This window comes from Canis aureus, chromosome 28 (genome assembly GCF_053574225.1).
Source record: "Canis aureus isolate CA01 chromosome 28, VMU_Caureus_v.1.0, whole genome shotgun sequence".
NCBI lineage: Eukaryota > Metazoa > Chordata > Mammalia > Carnivora > Canidae > Canis > Canis aureus.
In genome coordinates, this window is record NC_135638.1 from 9066410 (window position 1) to 9092729 (window position 26320).

At 35.5% G+C, this 26320-nt stretch overlaps 1 protein-coding gene across 11 annotated transcripts in view; it reads left to right on the forward strand.

The window, feature by feature from the left end:
- CNGB3 (cyclic nucleotide gated channel subunit beta 3) overlaps positions 1-26320 on the forward strand; it is a 245871-nt gene that overhangs the window by 178041 nt on the left and 41510 nt on the right. For all 11 annotated transcript variants that reach the window (XR_013366986.1, XR_013366987.1, XM_077876333.1 and 8 more), the window contains 3 exons: positions 9614-9755; positions 14033-14192; positions 15429-15526. Coding sequence is in view for 9 of the 11 variants with exons in the window: in XM_077876333.1 (XP_077732459.1) it covers positions 9614-9755; positions 14033-14192; positions 15429-15526 (400 nt within the window). In the remaining 2 variants the exon portion in view is untranslated. The remainder of the gene's footprint in view (positions 1-9613; positions 9756-14032; positions 14193-15428; positions 15527-26320) is intronic.

Sequence of the window (26320 nt, forward strand, 5' to 3'; positions counted from 1 at the left end):
TTAATGCCTTTTATTTCTTTATGTTGCCTGATTGCTGAGGCTAGGACTTCTAGTAGTACTATGTTGAATAGCAGTGGTGAGAGTGGACATCCCTGTCGTGTTCCTGATCTTAGGGGAAAGGCTCCCAGTGTTTCCCCATTAAGAATGATATTTGCCATGGACTTTTTAGATGGCTTTTAAGATGCTGAGGAATGTCCCCACTATCCCTACACTCTGAAGGTTTTGATCAGGAATAGATGCTGTATTTTGCCAAATGCTTTCTCTGCATCTATTGAGTGGATCATATGGTTCTTGTTTTTTCTCTTGCTGATATGATCAATCACATTGATTGTTTTACAAGTGTTAAACCAGCCTTGCATCCTGGGGATAAATCCCACTGGGTCATGGTGAATAATCTTCTTAATGTATTGTTGGATCCTATTGGCTAGTATCTTGTTGAGAATTTTTGCATCTGTGTTCATTAGTGATATTGGTCTATAATTCTCCTTTTTGGTGGGGTCTTTGTCTGGTTTTAGAATTAAGTTACTGCTGGCCTCATAAGATGAGTTTGGAAGTATTCTGTCCCTTTCTATTGTCTGGAACAGCTTTAGTAGAATAGGTATTGTTCCTTCTTTAAATGTTTCATAGAATTCCCCTGGGAAGCCATCTGGCCCTGGACTTTTGTGTCTTGGGAGGTTATTGATGACTGCTTCAATATTCTCCCTGGTTATTGGCCTGTTCAGGTTTTCTATTTCTTCCTGTTCAAGTTTTGGTAGTTTGTGGCTTTCAGGAAGTGTGTCCATTTCATCTAGATTGCCTAATTTATTGGTGTATAGCTGTTCATAATATGTTTTTAAAATCGTTTGTATTCCCTTGGTATTGGTTGTAATCTGTCCTTTTTCATTCGTGATTCTATTAATTAGAGTCTTTTTTGTTTTTAATAAGGCTGGCTAATGGTTTATCTATCTTATTAATTCTTTCAAATAACCAACCCCTGGTTTTGTTGATGTGTTCTTCAGTTCTTCTGGTCTCTATTTCATTGAGTTCTGCTCAAATCTTTATTAACTCTCTTCTTCTGCTCAGTATAGGTTGTATTTGCTACTCTTACTCCAGTTCCCTTGGTGTGAGGTCAGCTTGTGTAGTTGAGTTTTTTCCAATTTTTTGAGGGATGCTTGTATTGCGATGTATTTCCCTCTTAGAACTGCTTTTGCTTTATCCCAAATATTTTGAATGGTTAAGACCTGATTTGTGACCCAGTATGTGGTCTATTCTAGAGAAAGTTCCATGTGCACTTGAGAAGAATGTGTATTCAGTTGCATTTGGATATAAAGTTCTGTAATATCTGTGAAATCCATCTGGTCCAGTGTATCTTTTGAAGCTCTTGTTTCTTTGGAGATGTTGTGCTTAGAAGATCTGTCGATTGTAGAAAGCACTACATTCAAGTCACCAAGTGTAAGTGTATTATTATCTAAGTATTCTTAACTTTGGTTATTAACTGATTGATATATTTGGCAGCTCCCACATTCAGGGCATATATATTGAGGATTGTTAAGTCCTCTTGTTGGATAGATCCTTAAGTATGATAGAGTGTTCCTCTTCATCTCTTACTACAGTCTTTGGGATAAACTTTAATTTATCTGATAAAAGGATGGCTACCCCTGCTTTCTTTTGAGGACCATTTGAATGGTAAATCGTTCTCCAACCTTTAATTTTCAGGCTGGAAGTGTCCTTCTGTCTAAAATGAATCTCTTGTAGACAGCAAATAGATGGGTCCTGCTTTTTTGTCCAGTCTGAAACCCTGCATCTTTTGATGGGATCATTTAGCCCATTCACATTCTGAGTTACTATTGAAAGATATGAATTTAGTGTCTCGTAATACCTATTCAGTCCCTGTTTTTGTGGATTATTTCTTTGGGCTTCTTCTTTCTTTTACAGAGTCTCCCTTAATATTTCTTGCAGAGCTGGTTTGGTGGTCACATATGCTTTCAGTTTCTGCTTATCTTGGAAGCTCTTTATCTCTCCTTCTATTCTGAATCAGAGCCTTGCTGGATAAAATATTCTTAGCTGCATGTTCTTCTCATTTAGGACCCTGAATATATCCTGCCAGCTCTTTCTGGCCTGCCAGGTCTCTGTAGAGAGGTCTGCTGTTAATCTAATACCTCTCCCCATATAAGTTAGTGATCTCTTGTCTCTTGCTGCTTTAAGGGTTTTCTCTTTATTTTGATATTTTTAAGTTTCACTATTAAATGTCAAGGTGTTGAATGGTTTTTATTGATTTTAGGGAGGGACCTCTCTATCTCCTGGATCTGAATCCCTTTTTACCTCCTCAAATTAGGGAAGTTCTCAGCTATGATTTGTTAAAATATGCTTTCTGGTCCTCTCCCTCTCAGCACCCTCTGGAACCCTAATTATATGTAGATTTTTCCTTCTGAGGCTGTCATTTATTTCCCTTAACCTTTTCTCATGGTCTTTTAATTGTTTTTCTCTTTTTTCTTCAGCTTCCTTCCTTGCCTTCAACTTGTCTTCTGTGTCTCTCACTCTTTCTTCTACCTCATTAACTCTCGTCATTAGGATCTTCAGTTTGGATTGCATCTCATTTAGTTGATTTTTTTTTCGGCCTGATTAGATCTAAATTCACAGTCATGAAGTCTCTTGATTCCTTTATGCTTTTTTCCAGAGCCACCAGTAGCTTTATAATTGTGCTTCTGAATTGGCTTTCTGACATCAAATTGTAATCCAAATTCTGTAACTCTGTGGCAGAGAGTGCTGTTTCTGATTCTTTCTTTTGTGGTGAGTTCTTCTTTCTAGTCATTTTGCTCATTGTAGAGTGGCTGTATGAGCGGGCTGCATAAAGAATATCAACCACAACCTAAGTAAATTTCACCATAGATGATTCTTGTTAGAAGCAAGAACCCTTCTCTCTGTAGTTTTCCAGCTGTTCTCTCTTTAAATCTCAGGTTGAATTCATAGGTTTTCAGGATGATTTGACAGTAATCTAGGTTAGTTGGTGGGGCCGGATGAGTTGAGGCACCTACTCCTCCACCATATTGTGCTCCCCTCCAATATATCCCAATTCTAAATGTGTATGCATTAATAAAACACTTAGGATAAATCAGAGAAAGTCATAAAGCAAAAATAATAAAGGAAGAGAAATTGATAAATACACCATCACAGTGTGAGATATCAACATACAACTATTGATTGACCAAGCAACCAAAATACTTAGTAACAATATAAAAGATTTGAGAACCTAATTAACAAGCTTGATTTTTTTATGTCTCTAGTTTGTTTGCTTTTTTTTTATGTCTCTAGTTTTTATTTAAATTCTGGTTAGTTAGCATATAGGGTAGTATTAATTTCAGGAGTAGAATTTATTGATTCATCACTTATATGTAACACCCAGTGCTCATCACAAGCATCCTCCTTAATACTCCTCATCCACTTAACTCATCCCCCGCCCACCTCCCCGCCAATTTGTTCTCTGCACTTAAGAGTCTGTTTTATGGTTTGCCTCCCTCTCTTTTTCCCCCTATGCTCATCTATTTGTTTCTTAAGTTCCACATATGAGTGAAATCATATGGTATTTGTCTTTTCTGACTGGCTTATTTTTCTTAGCATAATACATTCTCATCCATCCACATCATTGCAAATGGCAAGATTTCATTCTTTTTCATGGCTGTATAATATTCATATTATATGTAATAATATACATATTATTAAATATTTATATATATGTGTATATATATGTATATATATATATATAAAACACTTCTTTATCCATCCATCAGTTGATGGACATTTGGGTTCTTCCCATAATTTAGCTATTGTTGATAATACTGCTATAAACATTGAGGTGCATGTGCCCCTTTGAATCAGTATTTTTGTAAAGTTTAGTTAAAAACCTAGTAATGCAATTGCTAAATTGGAAGGTAGTTCTATATTTAACTTTTTGAGGAACCTCCATGCTGTTTTTCGGAGTGGCTGCACCAGTTTGCATTCCCACCAACAGTGTAAGAGGTTTCACCTTTCTCTGCAACCAGGCCAACATCCATGGTTTCCTGTGATGTTAATTTTATCCATTCTGACAGGTGTGAGCTGCTATCTCACTGTAGTTGTGATCTGTATTTCCCTGATGATGAATGATGTTAAGCATCTTGTCTGTTGGCCATCTGGATATCTTCTTTAGAAAAAACATCTATTCAGGTCTTCTGCCCATTTCTTAACTGGGTTATTTGCTTTTTGAGTGTCAAGTTTGATACTTTGTAGTATCAAACTACTACAATTTGTAGTATCAAATCAACTCTGTAGATTTTGGATACTAACCTTTTAACACATATGTCATTTTCAAATATCTTTTCCCATTCCAAAAGTTGTCTTTTAGTTTTGTTGATTATTTGCAGAAGCTTTTTATAACAAGCTTGATATAATAGATAAAAATAGCACCTTGCACCCAAGAATTAGAAACCACCAATTCTTCGTAATCACTCATGCAAAATTACAATAAGTGGTCATTTTCATGCCACGAGGCAAGTTTCAACACATTTTACAGCATTAGTTCCATACAGTGCACATTCTCTGATTATAAAGATAAGAATTTCTCCATGGCTCTGCTCTGCTCATTGAGACAGAAGAGTTCTCATTCAAAACCTAAGCTCCAATAATCCTACCACCAGCTGTTAGGGGCACAGTTGCTATTTTTACAAAGAAATTGCTTTTTTGTATTTTTTATATATCTTTTATATATATTTAAGGAGCATTTTTATATATTTTTAAGATAATTTGCATATAAAAGTTAGTAATATGCTTACTTTTCCTCAAAGTTTTTAAATACCACCTTACATTACTATGTCTTTTCTATTACTTCATATTACCCTTTGGCTTCATAAACTGAAAGAGTGTTTTACTTAACCCTTGTGATGGTATCTGATAACCTATCAAGTGACGGTTGCTTATGAGATCACTGGACTTACATACTTTGCCCTCATTAAAACTAGGCAGCAAATTGTAAGCCATAAGTGGAGCATTGTGAATATTTAAAGTAAGAGTCAAATTTAATACTATTCCATTAATCCTCACCAGTATAACAATATCTAATCATTTTAATAGTACACCAGGAGTCATTTTCATTTATTTTGAACAGATGGCATCCTTCATTCAATTGTAAAATTTGACAAAGAAGGTGAAGGCTTAGCTTAAAAGAAAATATAAGTAGTTAAAGTTATTTGGTACCCAGAAATATCCCCAAAATTCCTTTGTTCTTTGTACATATATACCACAGTTCACTTATTTACAGGCCTAAAGTTCCAGTGTCCACAAATGTCTTAACAAATCCCTAACCCCAATCCCTAACATATAGATCTTCAAAAGAGTAAAAAAAAAAAAAAGCAAGCAAAGTTGTCATAGAAATTATGGCTTTAGACAGGGTGAGGAAGGAATCAAAATTACCATACCTTAGTGCTAGGGAAATTTAGGATAACTTAGCCCCTTCAGTCCACACATGAAGATGATGAGACCAAGGTAGGTGAAGGTTTTTATTCAGGATCTCCTATACGTCAGTTCAGACACTGGCAGAAAAAAAAAGAGAAAGAGGGAGGAGGGAAGGAAGAGAGGAAAGGAGGAAGAAAAGAAAAAAGAAGTCTTTACACTGACATGCACAGTATGTAAAAACTTCGGATGTAAAAAAACACACCAGAACAGAAAGAGTTCAGTGGACCAGAAAGGAGATGAAAGGCAGCTGGAAGCACAACAGGGAGGAGTGCAAGAAGATTTCACAGATGTGCTCACAGATGCAGTCTTCTTATGTTCTTATTTCACTAAGTCAAGGTATGCATAACCATTCACTTATTCTTTCATATCATTCAACAAATATTATTATAGTTAGCAACTATGAAACAAGTGGAGTTGGAAGGAATGCAAAATGACAGTCATTTTAGGAAAGGATCTGATAGTTTCTTTTACAATTAAACATACAACTTACATGTTGCATGTAAGTGATGAATCACTAGATTGTACACCTGAAACTAACATTAACACTGTATATGACTAACTGGAATTTAAATAAAAACTTGGGGGGGGGGGAACCATATACTTTACAAACAAAAATTCAAGCCTAAATATTTACCCAAGAGAAATAAAAATATATGTCTATTAAAAACTTATATAAGTACATTCAGGAATGTTTATTCATAACAAGAAACTTGAGACAGCCTAGGTGTTCATACATAGGAGAATAAACAAACTGTGCTATATTCATGAAATGAATTCTACTCTGCTATAAAAAAGCAAAAACTGTTGATAGACACAACAACATGAATAAATTTCAAAATCATTATTCTGAGTGAAAGACATCGTACAGAAAAGTGTGCATATGGTATGATTTCATTTATGTGAAATTCTAAAACAGGCAAAACTCATCTCTGGTATAAAACATTAGAATAGTTGTTGCCTCTGAGAAAAGGAATGAGGGAACTTTCTGGAGAGATGGAAATGTCCTTTATCTTGGTAGGCATTTGGGTTACACAGATATATACATTTGTCAAAATTCATCAAATTATATACTTAAGATTTGTGCTTTTATTTTATTTTCAAAATTTAAAAATAATTCTATATAAATATTGAACTCTGGTTAATATATTTATTCTGAAGCACTGTATTTAGAAGGAAACCTTGCTGTCTGCAAATTACTTTGAAATGCATCCAAAAAATAAGATGAAAAAGAAAATAAGATGGATTGCTGAGTGGAAAATTAGAGAAATGTGTTAACAAAATAAGTAGAGAAAAATGTTCATAGTAGAATATAGTTGTTTACTATAAAAGGTGGGTGTTCACTATAAAATTCTTTCAGTTCTTCTGTTTGAGGTTTTTTATAACAAAATGTTGGGGGGAAAGTTTCGTGTAATGTTTGTTTTACGGGAGAATTTTTATTTTCACATTAACTGTCTTTTATGATTTTATGTCAAATTCTGTCTTACTGCTCTAGCTTGGAACTGTATATATACAGCCTGTTAGATAGTCATGTATTAAATCAGCCAGATAGACTCTCCTTGAAAAGATCTATCTGCTTAGCATGTTAATATTAGAGGTGGACACACTTGACTAATTAAGCTAATCCTAGAAAAATCAATAAGATGCCATCTAATTAAATTACAAATCTTACCTTTGGTTGTGCATGCCTGAGTGTATAAGACATGATCGAGAAAAGATCCAAAAATAAACCTCAAAACATGAGGGCAGAAAACTTCCAATTAACATAGAGGACCATTTTGTACACACAAAAAAATAGTTCAAGGCTAACCTTTCAGATTTGGAAAATCAATGCTTATGTTTCACATTTGATTGTTATTTTTTAACATCCATAAATAATTAAATGAAAGAAAGAAGTTCATATTTATTCCTGCTAACACTGCAGTGACTTTGAAGGGGACAGTAATCCCAACATTTGTAATGGAATTGGCTATGTAGGGAAAGACTCTAGTCCCTGTCCCACTCTTGGGTAAGATTGGGTTCAATATATTTCCTTAATTTAAAGAGACCCACAGGTCCTAGGCCTGTGGCCAAACTAAATCAGGTAATAGGAAATTATAAATTGGAATTTGAAAAGTTAAAATGCAATCCATAAAATTAATTCTGTACTCCTTCAAGGTGGTTCTCTTTGACATCCAGTTCACTATAATATTAGCAAGTCCAAAGAAATCTGCTTTACAGAGTGGTAATATTTTTATTCTCTTGGCACAGTGGTTTCAAACTTTCCCAAAGAATTAATTATTTTTCTGTTCCTATATCAACCAGGTTAAAAAAAAAAACTCACGTCCTTCAAAAGGTATTGAATTTCAAAATGAATGATTTCTTTTTAGATTTGTTTTTGAATATTGACTTTAACTGCAGTTTGATTCTTTGTAAACCTCCAACTGCCTACTGTTTGAAGATCTGAAAGCTGTAAACTTTTTCACGAAAAAAGACCACCCTTAGTCAAAGACTAATATACAATTGCTTGAAGTGCAAATATTTATGTGGCACACCTAGACAAGAAATGAAAGCCAGATTAGAGCCAAAATTCTGTAAAACGTACTGTTTTTCTGTGTCTATCCTAGAAACTAGAATTGCTAGTTGGAACCCACTATTGTTGTCTTCCTGCAACAATATATGGAGATATGGTGTATATACAGCACATTTTTTTTAAGGATTCAGTGGGAATGCCTGATTCAGACCATGTTATCAGAGCTATATGAAATATGTCAAGTAGTATATCTAATCATACACAAAAACTACGGTAAATATACTATGAGGTTATAATACCACCTTTCATTCCCACCTCACTAGGGACACCATGAAGCCCTTAGCCAAATGCTGATAAATGAATCCTATATATTCTGTCCTAATCTTTATCGTATTATTTTTTTGCTGCCTTGATTTCTAATTCTCTTCCTATCTGGGCTATAATGATCTCAGTCTCTCTACTTAGAGTTGTTCAAGTTAAGTACAGAATCATTATCAAGTATATTTTTAAACTTGATTATTATATTAATCAAGTATATTGTTATTATACCTGATTTTCCTCAATACTAAATTTCTGGATAAATTACCTATTATACCCAAGAGAAATTTCCATTTTAAGATTGAGCTCGGTATGCCTTTGTCTTTGTTATGGTTATATATTTAATAATTTAATGAGATGTGAGTAGAAAAGAGAGAGGAGGAATATATCTACTGTATTTTCTATCAGTAAAAACAATTGTATCTAAACTATAAAGGCTCTCCAATCTTTATAAATATCCTTTATCTCACAAATCACTAGTGTGGTAGTTTAAAGATGCCCTCAAATTCTTTGCTGCCCCTGTCACTGTAAGGATTCTGTAAAAAATACTGCTATCCTTTCCCTCACCTCTGTAACAAAAGATTAAGACATTATGGAACTTCTGAATTCTAAGAAATCTTATAGCTACTATCTGAGCTACTATAGCCACCATGTAAGAAGCCCATCTACCCTGAGACTGCCATGCTATGAGGAAGCTTAAGTTAGTCATATTGAGAGGCTGCTGGAAAAGAGGATACCCAGCCAGCCCCAGCCATTCCAAGCATTACAGCTGAGGCTCAGACATGTAAGAGGAGACACTTTGGGCATCCCAAACAGTCATAATGTGCAGAACAGAAGAACCCAGTCAACAGTTAGAATCAAGGCACAGACATTTGGCCTCAATAAGTCTGCCCAGCTATCTCCAGACATTCAGGTCATCCCAGCTAAGGGTCCACTTATCATGCAGCATAAATAAGCCATCTCTGCTGGACTTTACATAACTACCCAACCCACAAATTTATGAGCCTTAATAAAATAGGGCTTATAAAATAAAATATAAAATAGTTTTATACCACTAAATTTGGGGACAATTTATTTTGCAGCAAGAGATAAGCTAGAACAGCTAATAAACACCCTCCATGCAGCTAGTTGTTTAGTCATTTCACAACATTTATCAAGAAGTTTATGTTAGTTCACATGGTATTGCTAATGTTTCTTATAGAAAGAAAATCATGATTAGGAGGAAATGTGTTATAATTTAGTAGTAATCTATACTCCCAAGCATAGTGGTATTTTAATGTAATAGTAAAAAAGCAAAATGTATATATTTTCTTTTCACAGGTATCTAAGATGTTATTATTGGGCTGTTCGAACTTTAATTACCATTGGGGGCCTTCCAGAACCACAAACATCATTTGAAATTGTTTTTCAACTGTTGAATTTTTTTTCTGGAGTTTTTGTGTTCTCCAGCTTAATTGGTCAGGTAAATGGAGGTGTGAATCCCTAGATACATAATGCTATTTTTGAAAGGCTAATGTCTATAAATTTGCAGAAGAAAAATCAAAATACATCTAATGCTTTCTTTTTTTTTTTTACTGACATTTCATCTTTTTTAATGAAGTGGAAGAGGATGTGAATGAGCCAACATTGCTTTCAATTTTTAAACTGTTAAATATATCAGAAGACCTATCCACAATGAGTGTCAGATTAGACTCAGAAAAAGTCAAGTTTCTAAATTGACTTCTTAGAATTTCCTGAAAAACCTTTAAAATCTCCCTTCTTTAATTAAACTTCAAATATTGTCATAAAATCCCTAGATTAAAATCAACTTCGGAGGTCATTTAGACCAGAGGCTACCAAATGCCATCTAAATCAATTTAATTAATAAGACATTGGTTCATAAATGTTTATTATGGCATCTCTTTGTCCTTTTTCCTCAAGAAGTCACAGTCTAGTAATAAAGTAAAACAATTGCAAATAACTGTTACAAGGTAGTTGGCATTTGCAAGGCATAGGGCCCAGTATTTTTGTGAATTCCCAGATTCACGAGAAATAAAAAGCTGGACAGCATAGCATTATTAGAAGGTATACTTCCTTGGAAGGTACTTCACATATCATATTTTGAGAACAAAAAAGTCATAATGAGATTCTTATCCTGGGTAAAGAGACAAAATCACAAAATGACTATTCCTACTGATAAATCATTAGTTCTCACCACACTCACTGTGGTATGAATAAATCTCATTCTTTAACAAAATGTAGCAATAAAAATAATTTTTTATAACATTTGAAGCTGACCATAAATAGTCAAAACTCAAATCCTACATCCTTGAATATTAGCACCTGCTATCCTTGGTAAGTACCAAAGGAAAGTTTGAAAGCTCTATATTAGTTCAGAATAGGGAAGCTTCCCAGGAGAAGAATGCATTTCAACATCTTAAAAATAGAGATAGGATTCAGTAGTTATAGACAGATAGTCCAATCAATCAGAAAGAGTATGTGAAGGATGGCAATGATAAAGCACAGTGTGCTTGAGGAAATAAAGTACCAGTATGACTAAAGCGAAGGATGCTTGTAAATAGGTTAGAGATGTATGTAAGGACAAAATATTTTAAGGGATCTGAATGTTAAAGATGTTGAACTTTATCTGAAAGTCAATGAAAAGTCAGCCAAGGGGTAATTTTGAACAGAGATTCAGGAAGATTAATCAAAATATAATATGAATTGGAGGAGGTGATACTGTCTTTAAAAGTAGGTTTTATTATGGGGAGCCTGGGTAGCTCAATCGGTTAAGTGTCCAACTCTTAATTTCAGCCTAGGTCCTGATCTCAGCATCATGAGATCAAGCCCCATATTGGGGACTCTGTGCTCACTGCAGAGTCTGCTGGAGATTCTCTCCCTCTGCCCATTCCTATGGCTCTCTTGAGTGCACACTCTCTCACTGTCAAATAAATACATCTTTAAAAAATAAAATAAGGTATTGTTTAGGTATGATGAGACCAACAAATCAGGAGACATTTGGCATTGAAAAGATAGTTACACAAACAGATCCAAAAGGAAGGGTCACAACATGCCAAGGAGGCCACATGGGGAAGCACCAGGTGAAGGACAAGTGAAGTGGGGTTAGAAGATTTAGAATTGGCTAGTTTGGGTAATTTTAGTAGGTTCTGAGGGTGTAGGGACTGTCTCTAGTTGGCTGGTATTTGGCTCTGGAGTGGCTAGGTGGATCGGGTGGATAGTAGCCTGGAATATGAGAGTCCAATAAAGAAGGCTGTTAGAAGTATGATCTCTGGATTGGTTACTTTGCCTATGAAAGCTGCATTCCCAGTGGAGTTGTTTGCTATCTCTAGGAATTAGCTAACTCTGGGAGGGATAGTACCAGATATCAAAGCATCAAAATACAGAAATTTTTAAAAATATATGGTTAATACAGATATATAGGGATATGGCAACTCCAGCGGGAGCATAATAATAGAGTGGAGAGAGAGACTGTAAAGGAAACTCTAGAAAATATTTAGGTTTGCGAAAAACACACAAGCAGTTAAAAACTGTAAGTATAAAATATCATAATCTTAATGGCTTATTCATTGCATCAACAATGATTGAAAATGAAAAGCTGGTTTAGAGAGAAATGCAATTAATTTGAACATAAATAGCAAAAATCGTATTGTCTCATAGTTTCTTATAAAAATCTGTGTGAGGTACCCACATCCCCTTCAATGTTGTCTCACTTTTATAGATGAGGCAGCTCCAGTTTAAAGACATTAAGAGGCATCCTCAATTCCTACATGTAATTCACACAGTTGTATGATACAGCCATATAATATTGATTGTAATAGTAAAATCTAACATGTATTTAGCATTTACTATATCCAAGGTAATGTCTACAGGATTTAAAAATGGTATCTAGCTCCTGTTCAATTTTCTTGCTGCTCAGAATGTAGTCTTTAGACTAATAGCAAAAGTGTCACTTGGGAAATTCAGATTTCAGTCCTCACCCCAGAACTGTGGAGTAGAATCTGCAATTTAACAAGATCCTCAGGTAATTTATATGCACATGAAAGTTTGAGAAGTGTTGCTTTATACACCACACCACATCTTCCTTTGCATTGAATTTGAGGTTTCTGTTGGAACCTCAAATATCAAGCCACTGAAAATATAGTACTATAGCCTCTCCCCACCACAAAAAAAAAAAAAAAAAAGATTGAGACAGAATATACACTCTCGTAGTGAATACAAGATGCTGAGGAAAACAGTTGAAAACAAGAGAGGGACTGGGACACAATCTCCACTATTCAAAATTCCCACATGAATCATGCCAAGAACTACACCCTGGACCTGATCCTCACATTTTAACTTCAATATTCTATTCTATGATACAACTATTAGAGACTGACATTTTCTTCCCCTGATTTGGAACACATCATGGAACACATGTCCTCTTCATCTATGCTACTAAAACCTAGTGTTGCTGAAGGATAGCACTTAAACCACTCATTACTGTCACTAAATTCTGAGCCCTCAATGTTGATCAATAATGCTCTTAATTATCCTTGGCTCCCAATTGAAAACTCTATTAAATCTCCCAACCAACCCCTAATATTCCAAGTATCATGGCCTTAGGTGACTTGGCAATGTTTTCCATCAGTCAAGAATGGCTTGTAAAAAGGAGATCTAGTAACTGAGGTTGTCAAAGGATATTTGGAATAGCTCCCAAGGAGTAAGTCAGGGACTGAAATAAATGTATCCAGTTTGACTATCTGCATAGCTCCTCAACAGATACTTTGGATGAGAAGAAAAACCTATTGACTCTAAAAATACAAACCAAGGAAGGCACCACAATAAAAGAGCCATTTGAGGTAGACCTCAAAGAATGAGTAGTTTTTCCATAAGCAAAAAAGACTCAGCTACTAGAATGAATGAGCAAAGTCTTAAGAATGTAAAAGTGAGACTCTGGTTTTCCTCTGTATTATAAACCCACGGTCAAAGCAAATTTACAACCACTTGCTTCCCTCTATGTGAGAGGAAGAGTCAAGCTATATATCTTTTTTGTGCTGAGACCTTAAAGATCAGCTTTTAACCTAGAGTGGGTTTTTATGGCTGAGTTATAAACATCCAAGAACTAAAACCTGACAGTTCCTTAAGTATTGTCACAGCAGTAGATGATGCTTCAGTAATTTCAGCACATTTCAACTTCTGCTGAATACTGTGCCTTAAGCATGTGAGATTTGATTTTATCTGTCTAAACAACACTAAGGGAAGTACAGAGGTTGCAATTTCATGATGAATTGAGTCTATATAGCCAACCACACTGGATAATCTATGAAGGATGCTTTCAAAGTGAGACTCACAAAAATGGACTAGCCTTTCCGCCAGGTAATTGCTCAACTTTCTTTGTACATCCCTTGAATAAGCACAAGCTGTATAATTTTTGAAATACCAACTAACATCTTCACAGTAATAAACAAGTTTGCAAAGATGATTGTGTGCAGTCACATGCATTATGTGACTGAACCCTCACAAAAACTTCACATGGTAAATAAGACAGGTCCTATTGTCCTTATGGGGTCAGAAGGGGGATATGATTTACCAATTGTTTTATGTAAATGGTTGAAATTAAGACTCAATATCAGTGTGTTAAAAATCAAGTAGTGCATTAGAATGGAATGTATCTAGTAAAAACTCTTAATTAAACTGGGCTTTCAGTAACTCTTCCAATTCCTCCTGCCGGGTGTGGAGTGACTATATTTGTGGTTTTAGATGCAAGATGTAATTGGGGCAGCCACAGCCAATCAGAACAACTTCCGAATCAGCATGGATCATACCATTTCCTACATGAACACTTATTCCATTCCTAAGAATGTGCAGAATCGGGTTCGGACTTGGTATGAATATACATGGGACTCTCAAAGAATGCTAGGTAAGCAAGGCAAATTATCAATTGAATCCCTATAGCAGGTCCATATAATGAAAATCTTCTATAAGTTAGAAGCAGAGACTAATTGGAATTGAATAAAAAATTAGGAAACAACTAAATGATCCTTAGAACATTAGTTTATTTAATACCATGATATTTTTTTTCTTAAATATCCAGACATAACTTACCAGTTATGCAAATCCTGGAAAAGCATCCACAGCTATTCCTGAGGAATAGCTATTGACAGCTGTTCCTGTTAAGTGAGGAAGAACAGCAAAAGGAGCAGTAACAGTTTCCCTCATTCTTTCTAACTGTAGATACTGCTCCAACTCCTTAGTTTAAGAGGGAACAAGGAACTATGTTTTTATAGAAAGGATTTTCATATTTAGAATCAATATTGGAATCAAAATAAGGATATAATGTGTCAATTATTTTTTTCTAAATGGATGTAAGAAAACATTAAAAATAATCAACTCTCAGAAAATTGTACCATACTAGAGACTAAGAATGGACGGGTTTCTTTATGGAATATTTTATCAGCCTGAAGGCCCATCATTTAATTCACATACAGAAAAATCTTTAATGTATTCACATTCTTCATTGAGTTAATAAGTAAGGAATGGCAATAATTTGAATTTACTCACACTTTTCTTTTTAGATTCCATTCCTAACTAAGCCATCTACCAACTATGTGCAATTCAACAAGTCACTTACAACCTCTCTGAGCTTCAGTTCTTTTTTTGTTTCTTCTTTCTGAAATTCAGGAATGAGATCACTTACCCTTAGTGTTCTCACGAGGGTCAAATAAGATAGTGACAGAGTTCGGTAAGCTTTCAAATGCCGCATGGTACTCATTATAATTTGTCAACCCCAGGATGTTAGGGCTGAAATCCACAGAATCCAAAGACAAAAATTAGATCCTTATTCCATCAAGGTCATTCACTAGCCATTGTCCAGTTGATTACTAAACTTTAGATCTGAAGTTTCAGTAAACAGTGTTCTAAAACTATTCGGAACTACTATCTCATCAATAGTTAAAATCCTTTTCTCCATAAAAGTGATAGTGTGATTGTGATACATATGTATGTCCAACAGAAGTAATAAAAATACAGAATTCAATGCAGCTATTTATAAAAAGAGTTGGCATTTTGTTTCCTTAATTTTTAAAATTTTTCTTACACTTTGGTGATTTTTTAAGTTAATTATTCTGCTTGTGGGTTCATGTTTGTCTTTGCAAAGATGAGTCTGATCTGCTCTGCACCCTGCCTGTCACCATGCAGTTAGCCCTCACTGTGGATGTGAACCTCAGCATCATCAGCAAAGTCGAGTTGTTCAAGGTGAGTGTTTTTACAATAAAAAGAAAAACACCATATCAGTTTCTCTGTAAAGCCTAAGCTCTTGCTGTATATGGCATTTATTGTTTTTATTGCCTTATGTTTTAACAAAATCGACAACATAGAATTTATGTGGAGTTAGAGTCAAATAAACTGTGGGTCTCTCTTCAGCAGATGACTTATTCTTTAGAAGCCATTCTCTCTAATTGGTGTCAGAAAATAGTTCTTCAGGCTCTTCTTGAATTAATTTAAATGTAATTAAGCTCTACAGTTTTATGTCTTTCCTACTATGCACGCCATTTCCCATTTGTGAATGTACCTTGGCAATGCATGACAAACCCAAATTAGCTCTGGATTGGCCTGACAATCAGAGAATTGTGCCTAAGCATGTCTTATATTACTAATGTTTTGGATTTAGAAGTTTTAGATGGCCAGATTCAAATTTAGAGGCTTTTTTTGTTAGAAAAAAATGCATAACAAAGAAATTTTTTACTTTTTGAATATTTTTTTTAAATTTTTTATTTATTTATGATAGTCACACAGAGAGAGAGAGAGAGAGGCAGAGACACAGGCAGAGGGAGAAGCAGGTTCCATGCACCGGGAGCCCGATGTGGGATTCGATCCTGGGTCTCCAGGATCGCGCCCTGGGCCAAAGGCAGGGGCCAAACCGCTGCGCCACCCAGGAATCCCTTGAATATTTTTATTTTTACCACCTTCATCTCTTCTTAATGCATTATACTGCATGTAAGTTTTTTCGTTAACATTTAATTTTGTGTAGCATTCACTGATTCATCTATTTAATTATCTGTTCATTCTATTCATTCAATAGATATTTATTAAGTTCCTATTATGTTTCAGGCATCATTTTAGCCACTGGGGATACAACAATTAAAAACAAATACTTGCACACGCAGAGCTTAAATCCCAAAAGAGAGGGATAAAAAATAAGTATGTTTGGAGGTGATACTGCTATGAACAAAATTAGACATTAGGCTAAGGAGGATGTGAATAGTACTGGTCAAAAAAGGCTGCTCTAATGAAGTGCAACTGAGTGTTTAAGCAAAGGACTGTAAGATGCAAGGAAGTGAGCCATGAAGATATTGGGGAAGGGAAGGGAGGGCTGGGCAAAAGAGCGATATTACAGTAGGATAGACAAGATGAAGCACTGAGCCAGGAATATTCTAAAGAGGGTAGAATAGTTGAAGCAAAGGTAGAGTGATGGAAAGCAAGAATAGTCAGAGGACAGTAAAAGAAAGGGAGGCTGGGGCACCAGACTGGCTCAGTCATTTGAGCTTCTGACTCGATTTCAGCTCAGATCCTGATTGCAAAGTCTTGAGATCAAGCCCTGCATCAGGCTTGGTGCTCAGCAAGAGTTATCTTGTCCCTTTCCCTCCCCTTCTGTCCCTACTCTTGCTCACAAATGCTCACTCTCATACTCTCTCCCTCTCTCTCTAAAATAAATTTTAAAAAAGAAAGAAAGAAAGAAAGAAAGAAAGGGAGACTGGGACACCTGGGTGGCTCAGTTGGGTAAGTGTCAGACTCTTGATATCAGCTCATATGTCAATCTCAAGGTTGTGAGTTCAAGGCTGAGCATGGAGCCTATGAAGGAAAGAAAAAAAAAGAAAAAAAGAAAAGGAAAGGAAGAAAGAAAGAAGAAAGAAAGAAAGAAAGAAAGAAAGAAAGAAAGAAAGAAAGAAAGAAAGAAAGAAAGAAAAGAAAAGAAAGAAGAAAGGAAAGAAAAGAAAGGGAGGAAGGAAAAAAAAGAAAGAAAGAAGCTAGGCAGGGGGCAAACTAATGGAGGATCTTGGAAGCTGTAGGACAGACCCTGGATTGTACTGTGAGATGCAAAACACCAGTGAAGATCTTGAGCAGAAGTTGGCCTGTTTAAGATCAGTTTGAAGGGATCATACCTCCAATAGTGTGGAGAATAGACCGTGGAAGCGAATGTGAACAGCAGGGAGACCAAATAGTGGTTACTGCAACCATCCATAAAAGAGATGATCATAACCAGACTCAGAGTAATAGGAGCAAAGTTGTTAAGAAGTGGCCAAATATTGGATATATTTAAAGGAAGAGGCTAAAGTTTTTGTTGTTGATTGTGTGAAGGAAGAGAGAGAGAGAGGGAGAGAGAGAGAGACAGAGAGAAAGGAATCAAAGCTGACTCCCTGGATTTAAGCCTGAGGAACACGAAGAACAAAGATAACATTTGCAAAATAAGAAGTTTTAGAGTAAGTGTAGGGTGAGAGGGGTAAAAACAGACTCTGTTTTGGATATGTTCATTTGAGGTGAGAGTTAAACCTCCAGATTTAATGTCATGTAAGCAGTTTGATGAATAAATCTGAATTCAGGGGAGATGTCCAAGCTGGAGTAATAAATTTAGGTTTATTAACACATTGATGTATTTTAAGCCCTGGGACTGGATCCCCTAGGATGGAAGTGTAGACAGAAAAGAAATGTCATCCAGACAGAAAGATACACCTTGAAAATACATAATCAACACCATTGAGGACAAGATGAAAAAGCAGAAGCTATTTGAGAAAATGGTTAGGCGCAATCATTCCCAGTATTAGGTTCACCCCTGGTTCCATCTGATACTAGTGTTAGGTCAGTATCCTAGGACTCTTTCTTGATATATCCTGTTACAGATTTCCAACCACATTTTGATGAAGACATAAACCATGTGATTTTCAAATTGGCAGATGGCAAACAAAGTAAAAAGGAACAGTTTTAAAATGCGTTAGATTACAAAACTTAAAAATAACTGAATAAACAATAAGTAAAGTCAAGATTAATTTCAACAGCATAAAGCAAATTTCTAAACTTAGGTCTAAAATTGAAATATTACAAATACGAAAAGAGTCACAGTATTTTTAATAGCTGGATGTTTTTGATGACTTCAAACTCTATATGAATAAACAGTTATGTATTATAATGCCCTAATTTTAACATAATTTGGTTTTCTTGATTATTTCAAATACATCTGGATTAACATATCACATTGCAAATAATCAGTTTTAAGAACTTTTGCAAGGTAGGTAAGCGAAGCAGATAAGATAGGAGCTGAATAGTGGACCAAGGAAATAGTAAAAAGACAATCTTATAAATACAATTATTTTATGATAATACAAATCAAGTCAATGATTGCTTCTAGTGGGAAGTGGGAATTAAGATATTGACTAGGAAAAGGCATAAAGGGACCTCATGGGGTGATAGAAGGTTTTTGTTTTTTTTTTTTTGTCTTGCTAAGGAAATTACAGTGTATGCATTTGTCAAAATTGATACAACTTCTCTTAAAATATATATATTTTACTTCATATAAATTATTCTTCCACTTAGAAAAGAATGGCATCAAAAGAAAACATGTAGATGTTAAGGATATTTAGTTATGGGAAAAAATAAATTCAAGAGGAGCAGAAGTTCATATATTAAAGTTGGTTATATGGGCAAGGAATGAGACTTACTCTGTATTGTCCAGCAAGATAACATTCAACTATAAACCCCATTTGTGACCTGGAGACTCTCTACACAAGTAAAACCTCCTAGAGAACAAGGTTTGGTTCTAATAGTCTTGATACTCACTAGACACAGCACACTTTTAGACATAGGATAGCTGCTTAGGAAAGAAGGGAGGGAGAGGAGGAGAGGGGAGAGGAATGAAGGGTAGAGGAAAGTAGAGAGGGGAAGATACACTGGGGTCAACTCCTAGAGATTATATGAAAGTAGTCTTCTAATTGGAAAGTAATTCCTAATTTCTAGTGGGAGTCCCACTAGAAGCTTCGGTGAAGTAGAAGCATAATGGAATAGTGTACAGAGTTTTCTGATGTATCAGGGAGACTGGGAGAGAAATCCCACCGTTATTTAGCAGGTTCAACTAGATAAACGGTTTTCTTTTTTTTAAGATTTTTATTTATTTAATCATGAAAGAGAGGCAGAGACATAGAGAGGGGGAAGCAGGTTCCCCACAGGGAGCCTGATGCCGGACCAACCCCAGGACCCTGGGAATCATGACCTGAGCCAAAGGCAGATGCCCAACCACTTAGCCACCCAGACGCCCCAGATAAATGGTGTTCAAACTGCACATTGTAATCCATTAGGGGGTCATGAGTTCAATTAAGTAGGTCACAACCAGCACATAAAATAGAAGAGAAAGAAAAAAAATAAAATAAAATAAAATAAAATAAAATAGAAGAGAAAATATCAGAGTACACTTACAAGGGTAAGTGTACACTTACAAGGGTAGGTATCATATTATGAAAAGTTTGTTTCTATTATTTATTTTTATTTTTTTATTTTTTTTAATTTATTTTTTATTGGTGTTCAATTTACTAACATACAGAATAACCCCCAGTGCCCGTCACCCATTCACTCCCACCCCCCGCCCTCCTCCCCTTCTACCACCCCTAGTTCGTTTCCCAGAGTTAGGAGTCTTTACGTTCTGTCTCCCTTTCTGATATTTCCCACACATTTCTTCCCCCTTCCCTTATATTCCCTTTCACTATTATTTATATTCCCCAAATGAATGAGAACATATAATGTTTTTCCTTCTCCGACTGGCTTACTTCACTCAGCATAATACCCTCCAGTTCCATCCACGTTGAAGCAAATGGTGGGTATTTGTCATTTCTAATAGCTGAGTAATATTCCATTGTATACATAAACCACATCTTCTTTATCCATTCATCTTTCGTTGGACACCGAGGGTTTTATTTTTAAATGCACATATACATATTTATGTGTGTACTGAGCTCTGTAAATACCTGTGTTACTACAGGGCATGGTCAAAAAAAGTATGAAAACCACAAATCTAAATTATTTTCACAGTATTTTTTAAATGTTATAAAACTCTCTGCACCTTAATGACAGCTTAATTGAAAATAAAGAACAACAATTGGTTCTCTTAAAAAAAAAAAAAGGCTTTAAATTATATACCAATGATTTTATGGGATTATCTCTAATTTGGGAAGTTATCAGTTTTTAGCCTCAGTTTTTTCCTTTGTTTTTACATATATTTTTTAAAACCATAAAATCACCAACATCTGATTGAGGAAAAAGGTTAAATCTTCACATCTTGCTAATGTTGTTTATAAACTTAGATTCATTCTCTTCTCGCATGTCCATTAAAAATACATTTTCTTCCAGAAAGAACCCATTTCCCATTACATTAAAAAGTTATTTTTTTCTAAAGGTAAATGAAGTAGAAAATAAGTAGGTATGGAACCTTTCTAAATTTATTTTTGTGAAGGTAGTCTTGGTAGTTTATACATATTTATTATTTTTCTTAAGGAGAAAATAGGCCAAATAGTGATACTACACCCTTACCTCATAAATTATACACAATTAACTTTTGTGTTGCTTCTGAACCAGTTACATACATTCACAGAGTGTCACCTATGCACTCAGGCACAATGCAGGGAACATCTGAAGCATGTATGCCCAAAGGATGCTTAGGAGTCTACAGGGTGAGAAGGTGGAGGCTTCATGTGGGAAATTATAACATGTTCACAGAATGAGAAATTTTTTATGACCAGAGCATGGGGTGATAACCAAAGATAAATCTAGAAAGGTCAGTTGAAGCCAGGCTATGTAGTGTGGACCCAATTCTATAGGCAAAGGAAGCTGGAAAGGAGGAAACTCAAAGTGTACATTTCAGTTTTGCAAAGACAAGAAATGGAGCTACACTGAATAGACCAGAATATCCAATGGTAACAAAGAAGGATGAGTCAAGTGTCAAAAACCTCCATATCTTGAATTCTTCCTGAAAATGAATCTTCCATATCTTTAAAAGGCAGTCTGACAGGATGAGAGAGAGAAAGAGACAGAAAAAAAATAGAGAGATCTGGCACCAAGATTGGAGGCTGGTAGGCATACTTGTGTCTTCCTAATCTTCAGGATTAGGAGAAATAGAAAGTACTTAAAAAATCATTTAACTTACAAAGATTTATTTTTAAGATGCCCTAAAGAGGATTTTAGGTTTGTCTCCTAGGGCTTCAGGCAAAAATTTCACAAAGACTTTTCTCTATTTTGTAAATTTAAGAATGGATACAGATATAGTAAAGTTAGTTTGCAATGCAGGACCCGAGAATAATTCTATGCTAAATAGCCTTGCTTCAGTTTTTACAAAAGGCATATATCTGTTGCTATAATTTTGTACTATATTCAGATTTTTAAAAAACTGCAACTGTTCCCTATCAGTAAAAAACAAATAAGTCTTAAAAAAAAAAAAATGTTGTGGGGGATGTCTGTGTGGCTCAGTCAGTGAGTGGCCAACTCTTAGTTTCAGCTAAGGTCATGATCTCATCGGTCATGAGATCAAGCCCCACATTGGGCCCTGTGCTCAGTAGGGAGTCAGCTTGAGATTCTCTCTCCCTCTCCTTCTGTCCCTCCCTCCACTCATGTGTGCACTCCTTCTCTAAAAAAAAATAAATAAATAATGAAGACATCTTAAAAAAAAAAAATTTAAGGGTGCCTGGTGGCTCAGTTGGTTAAGCATCTGCCTTCGGCTCAGGTCAAGACCCTGGAGTCATGGACTCAAGCCCTGCACTGGGGTCCCTGCTCAGTGGGGAAGTCTGGTTCTCCCTTTCTGTCTACCCTTCCCCCTGCTCCCCCCACTCTTGCTCACTTTCTCTCTCAAATAAATCAATATTTTTTAATTTAAAAATAAAAATAAATAAAAACATTAAAAGCACAATGTAATTTATTCCTTTCCTTTTAGTCTTGTGAAATTTGTTTACATATTAGTGGAACAGTGACTGTTGTAATGCTTTAGCAAAAGTAATATAATGCTGGAGTATCATAAATTATAATATGAACAATGTCCTACTGTCCTTAATCCTTTAATCCTAACACTGTCACCATAAACCTTGTTATACCTAATTCCTACATGGCCTCTACATTAGTCAGGAGACTCCAAAGAAATAGAAATAATAAGATATGCACATAGATAGATTTGTTTTAAGAAATTGGCTGATGTAATCATCGGGGCTAGCAAGTTCAAAACCTACAGGGCAAACCAGTAGGCCTGGAGACTCTGAGAAGAGTTCATGTTGCAGCTTAAGTCCAAAGGCAGTCTGGAAACATAATTCTCTCTTCCTCAGAGGACTTCAGGGTTTTTTGTCTTAAGGCCTTCGGCTGATTGGATAAGCCCACCCACATAATGGAATGTTTCCATGCTTTACTCAAGGTCTAGTAATTTAAATATTAACATCATCTAAAAATACCCTCACAGTAACATTTAGACTTATGTTTGACTAAATAAGAAGACTAAATAATACCTAGCAAAATTGACACAAAATTAACCATCACAGCCCCCAAGTACTGTCAGAGCTGATTGAAATATAATTAAGTCAAAGGTGAAACCAAGCTATTGCTAATGCCAAATTGGAAAATTGATACATGTGTCTCCTCAAAAATAATAATAGCTGCTGTTTATTATTATCCTTACTATGTATTACACTGTTTTATCTGCTTCAATACCTTCTCTCAATTAATTCTCACAGAAAACCTCTAACAGAAGTTTTATTAGTATCCTCATTTTACAGAAAGTGCAAACTACTTACTTGACTGAGGCCATAGATCTCCAAGCAATGGGACAGGGTTTGAGCACAGGTTCTTCTTACTCCACAGTCTATGAATTTAACCACTCTATGATGCTATATTTCAATTCCCCACCAACCCTATATGGATGAATGATAAGATGCTGAGGAACCAGAGAAGTTTTCTAGGGTCACAAAACAAGGGTAGCTCAAGGCCATTCTTTATCAATTTTCACACAAATAGTATTAGCACATCAGTTTCACACCCAAAAACCTAAATTCACACAGGCTTTGCTACTCTCCTACTAAGAAAAAGATTCTGATGGTTCTTTTCTCTCTCAGTCAAAGCAAGTAGAATTAGAGTCATGGGATTTAACTAAAGTTTTGCTCCTATCAATTGTGATTAATTAGTAAGATTTGCTGCTTCTACATGGGGTTATCAGAGCTTCTAAAGAGCTTAGAGATGAATAGTCGTATTATAATATTTTACATTTTTTTCCACAAAAAAATGGCTCTCTTCCTTGCAGATTGCAGATTGTTACAGCCCAAACTCAAGTATTAAGCTAATAAGGAACAATTCATTTCTATAAGATTGGGCACTTTTTTCTACTTTCTGATGTTTTATTATTTTTATTTCAATTTTTAAATATCTTTTATCAAATCAAATGCTAGGGAAATCACATTTTGCCTCTACCACTAAATTACCAAAAATAGGAGAGAATGTAATAAAAGTTTTATTGTGCCACCTAGTGGTCAGAATTTAAATCTCATCCCTTAGAAATTGAAAAAGAGCTTAAGAATAGAAAATCAGGGATCCAGAGATGCCAAAATGAGATTGTAGGCACCACTAATCTGTCAAGCGAAGCACAGTGTTTCTCACTATTTGCTGTTCTAGTAAAAAATCAGAACAGATCCTGAATAGGACAACTCACTGGGATTCATGACTCATTGTGATTATGTGGCAAGTGAAGCCTGGGAAAGCTTTGACTTCAGTGGTAGGAAGATGCAGGGTGGGGTTGACAGATTATGTGAGCGACAGATCGAGTCAGGAATGGAATGGAAATGACATAATTATTTCTACCAATCACACATGGATCCCCCAGCAGTAACACCCTAATCAGATATGCCATCACATATTTTCTCTGAAAAGTTTCAAATCAAAGTGTTACAGTAAGACTTACTACATTTCATTTCTATTAACTTTATTTTTACCCTGGTGTTATAAGTAATAAGGTATTGTTGCTAGACTTTTTAAAGTATTTTGAACCATGAGTTTATGACCCAGATGAACTCCATTCAACTACACGCTCTGCACAGTATCTCTGTCTAAAGTACTAATTGGGCGTTCCAGATATGGCACCCATGTGGTCCCTGCTCTCCAATGCGTCCCATTAAGGCAAGGAAATTCTAAATTATAGTATCCTTGATTGTGTGGTGATTATGTGACTCAAAAAATATAAAGTGTTTATATCAATACCTGCCACATAGTAAATTCTGTTGTTATTATTACCATATTACTAACTGAAAAATAAAACTGATTCAATCACACAGGAGTTTCTACACTGGTAAAATCAGGTTCTTCATGTGGCCCTGCTTGAACTCACTTTCAAGATGAGGATTAGATTAATCCACAGGGTGTCATTAAACTTGTGACTTCCCTCCTTTGACTATGTGATATTGAAGCTCCTAGAAAATAGAATTATTGTCAGTTCTCTAGGAAAGCTTGATGGAGATGACTTTTACTAATGTTTGCAAATATTGAACATAGGGTTGGGTCTGACATCGCTTGGAACTCAATAAGAAATGACATAGTAACTTGCAAATCATTTATCACATCTCACTTTGCCACTCCCAACAGCTACTAAGTAACATGACTGGCATAGTCAATAGCATGGGCAACCGGATTCAGAATTCCCTGCTCTACACATATCACCCATCACTTGCTTAATCGGAATGGAGTTTAAGATGAGATAAAGCATTTCCTTTTAAAATAAATTTAAAAAATAAATAAGGCTGAATTGGGAAAAACCATGAAGACTTATTGTTTAGACTTAAGAGAAACTTAAAGTCATGGTGAGTTATGTTACTGATAATATCTTAAGTTCTGTTTCAAAGAACTTAAGCAGGAATAAGACTAGAAATGGAGAAATCCTATAGGACTCAGAAGGTCCAAAAATAAATTTTACCAGCTCTTGATTTGTGTTCAGAGCTTGGCATTTTTTTAAAGACTTATTTATTTATTTATTTATTTATTTATTTATTTATTTATTTATTTATTTGAGAGAGCAGAGCAAGCAAGAGAAAACACAAGGGGGGGACAGGAGGCAGAGGGAGAGCCAGACTCCTCGCTGAGCAGGGAGACTGACTTGGGGCTTTACCCCAGGACTCCAGGATCATAACCCAAGCCAAAGGCAGATGCTTAACTGAACCACTCAAGTGCCCTCAGAGCCTGGCGTTTTTGAAAGAACATTCTGAGTACAGGAATTACCATCTAATCTATATGCTATGTTTTGAGTAAAATAAAAAAATACAGGGGCCCCTGGGTGCCTCTGTCAGCTGAGCAACGAACTCTTTACTTCAGTTCAGATCATGATCTCATGGGTTGTAGGATGGAACCTGCCATTCCACCCCCATCCCTCCACACCTTGTCAGGGTCCATGCTCAGCAGAGAGTCTGCTTGAGAGTCTCTCTTTCTTGCTCCCCTGGCTCACATGCTCTCTCTCTCTCTCCCAAATAAATAAAAATAATAATAATAAAATAAATAGATATATAAAAATAGAATTTTTCCTGACTCCATTCAAATCTCCAAAATCTTTATTCAAGTATGTAATACACATTTACATAGCACTAAATTTCCCATCATTGAAAATGGAATAATCTCTAACAACTTCATTTTACATATCAGCACATATTTATTTAGTGCCTAGCATGCCCCAAACAGTGGTGAGACATTGAAGGTACAGAAGTGAGTAATGCACAGATCTTGTGCTCAGTTGTTCAGAATGTAGATTTAAAAGACAACACACAAACTCTGGTGATTCCCTTTCCCTGGCATCTATTGCATGTGTGACCTTAGGGAAGTAGTCAGTAGACCTTCTGAGCTTCCATACCTCCTCTAAAAACCAGGAGTGATAACATATTAATCAGTGCCAAGCATCACAGGAAGGTTGAAATAATAAAACAGGTAAAGATAAGAAAATAATAAAATTTAATACAAATGTTATTAATATAATGTTAATGTTGATACTTAGGCACTCTCACTTTA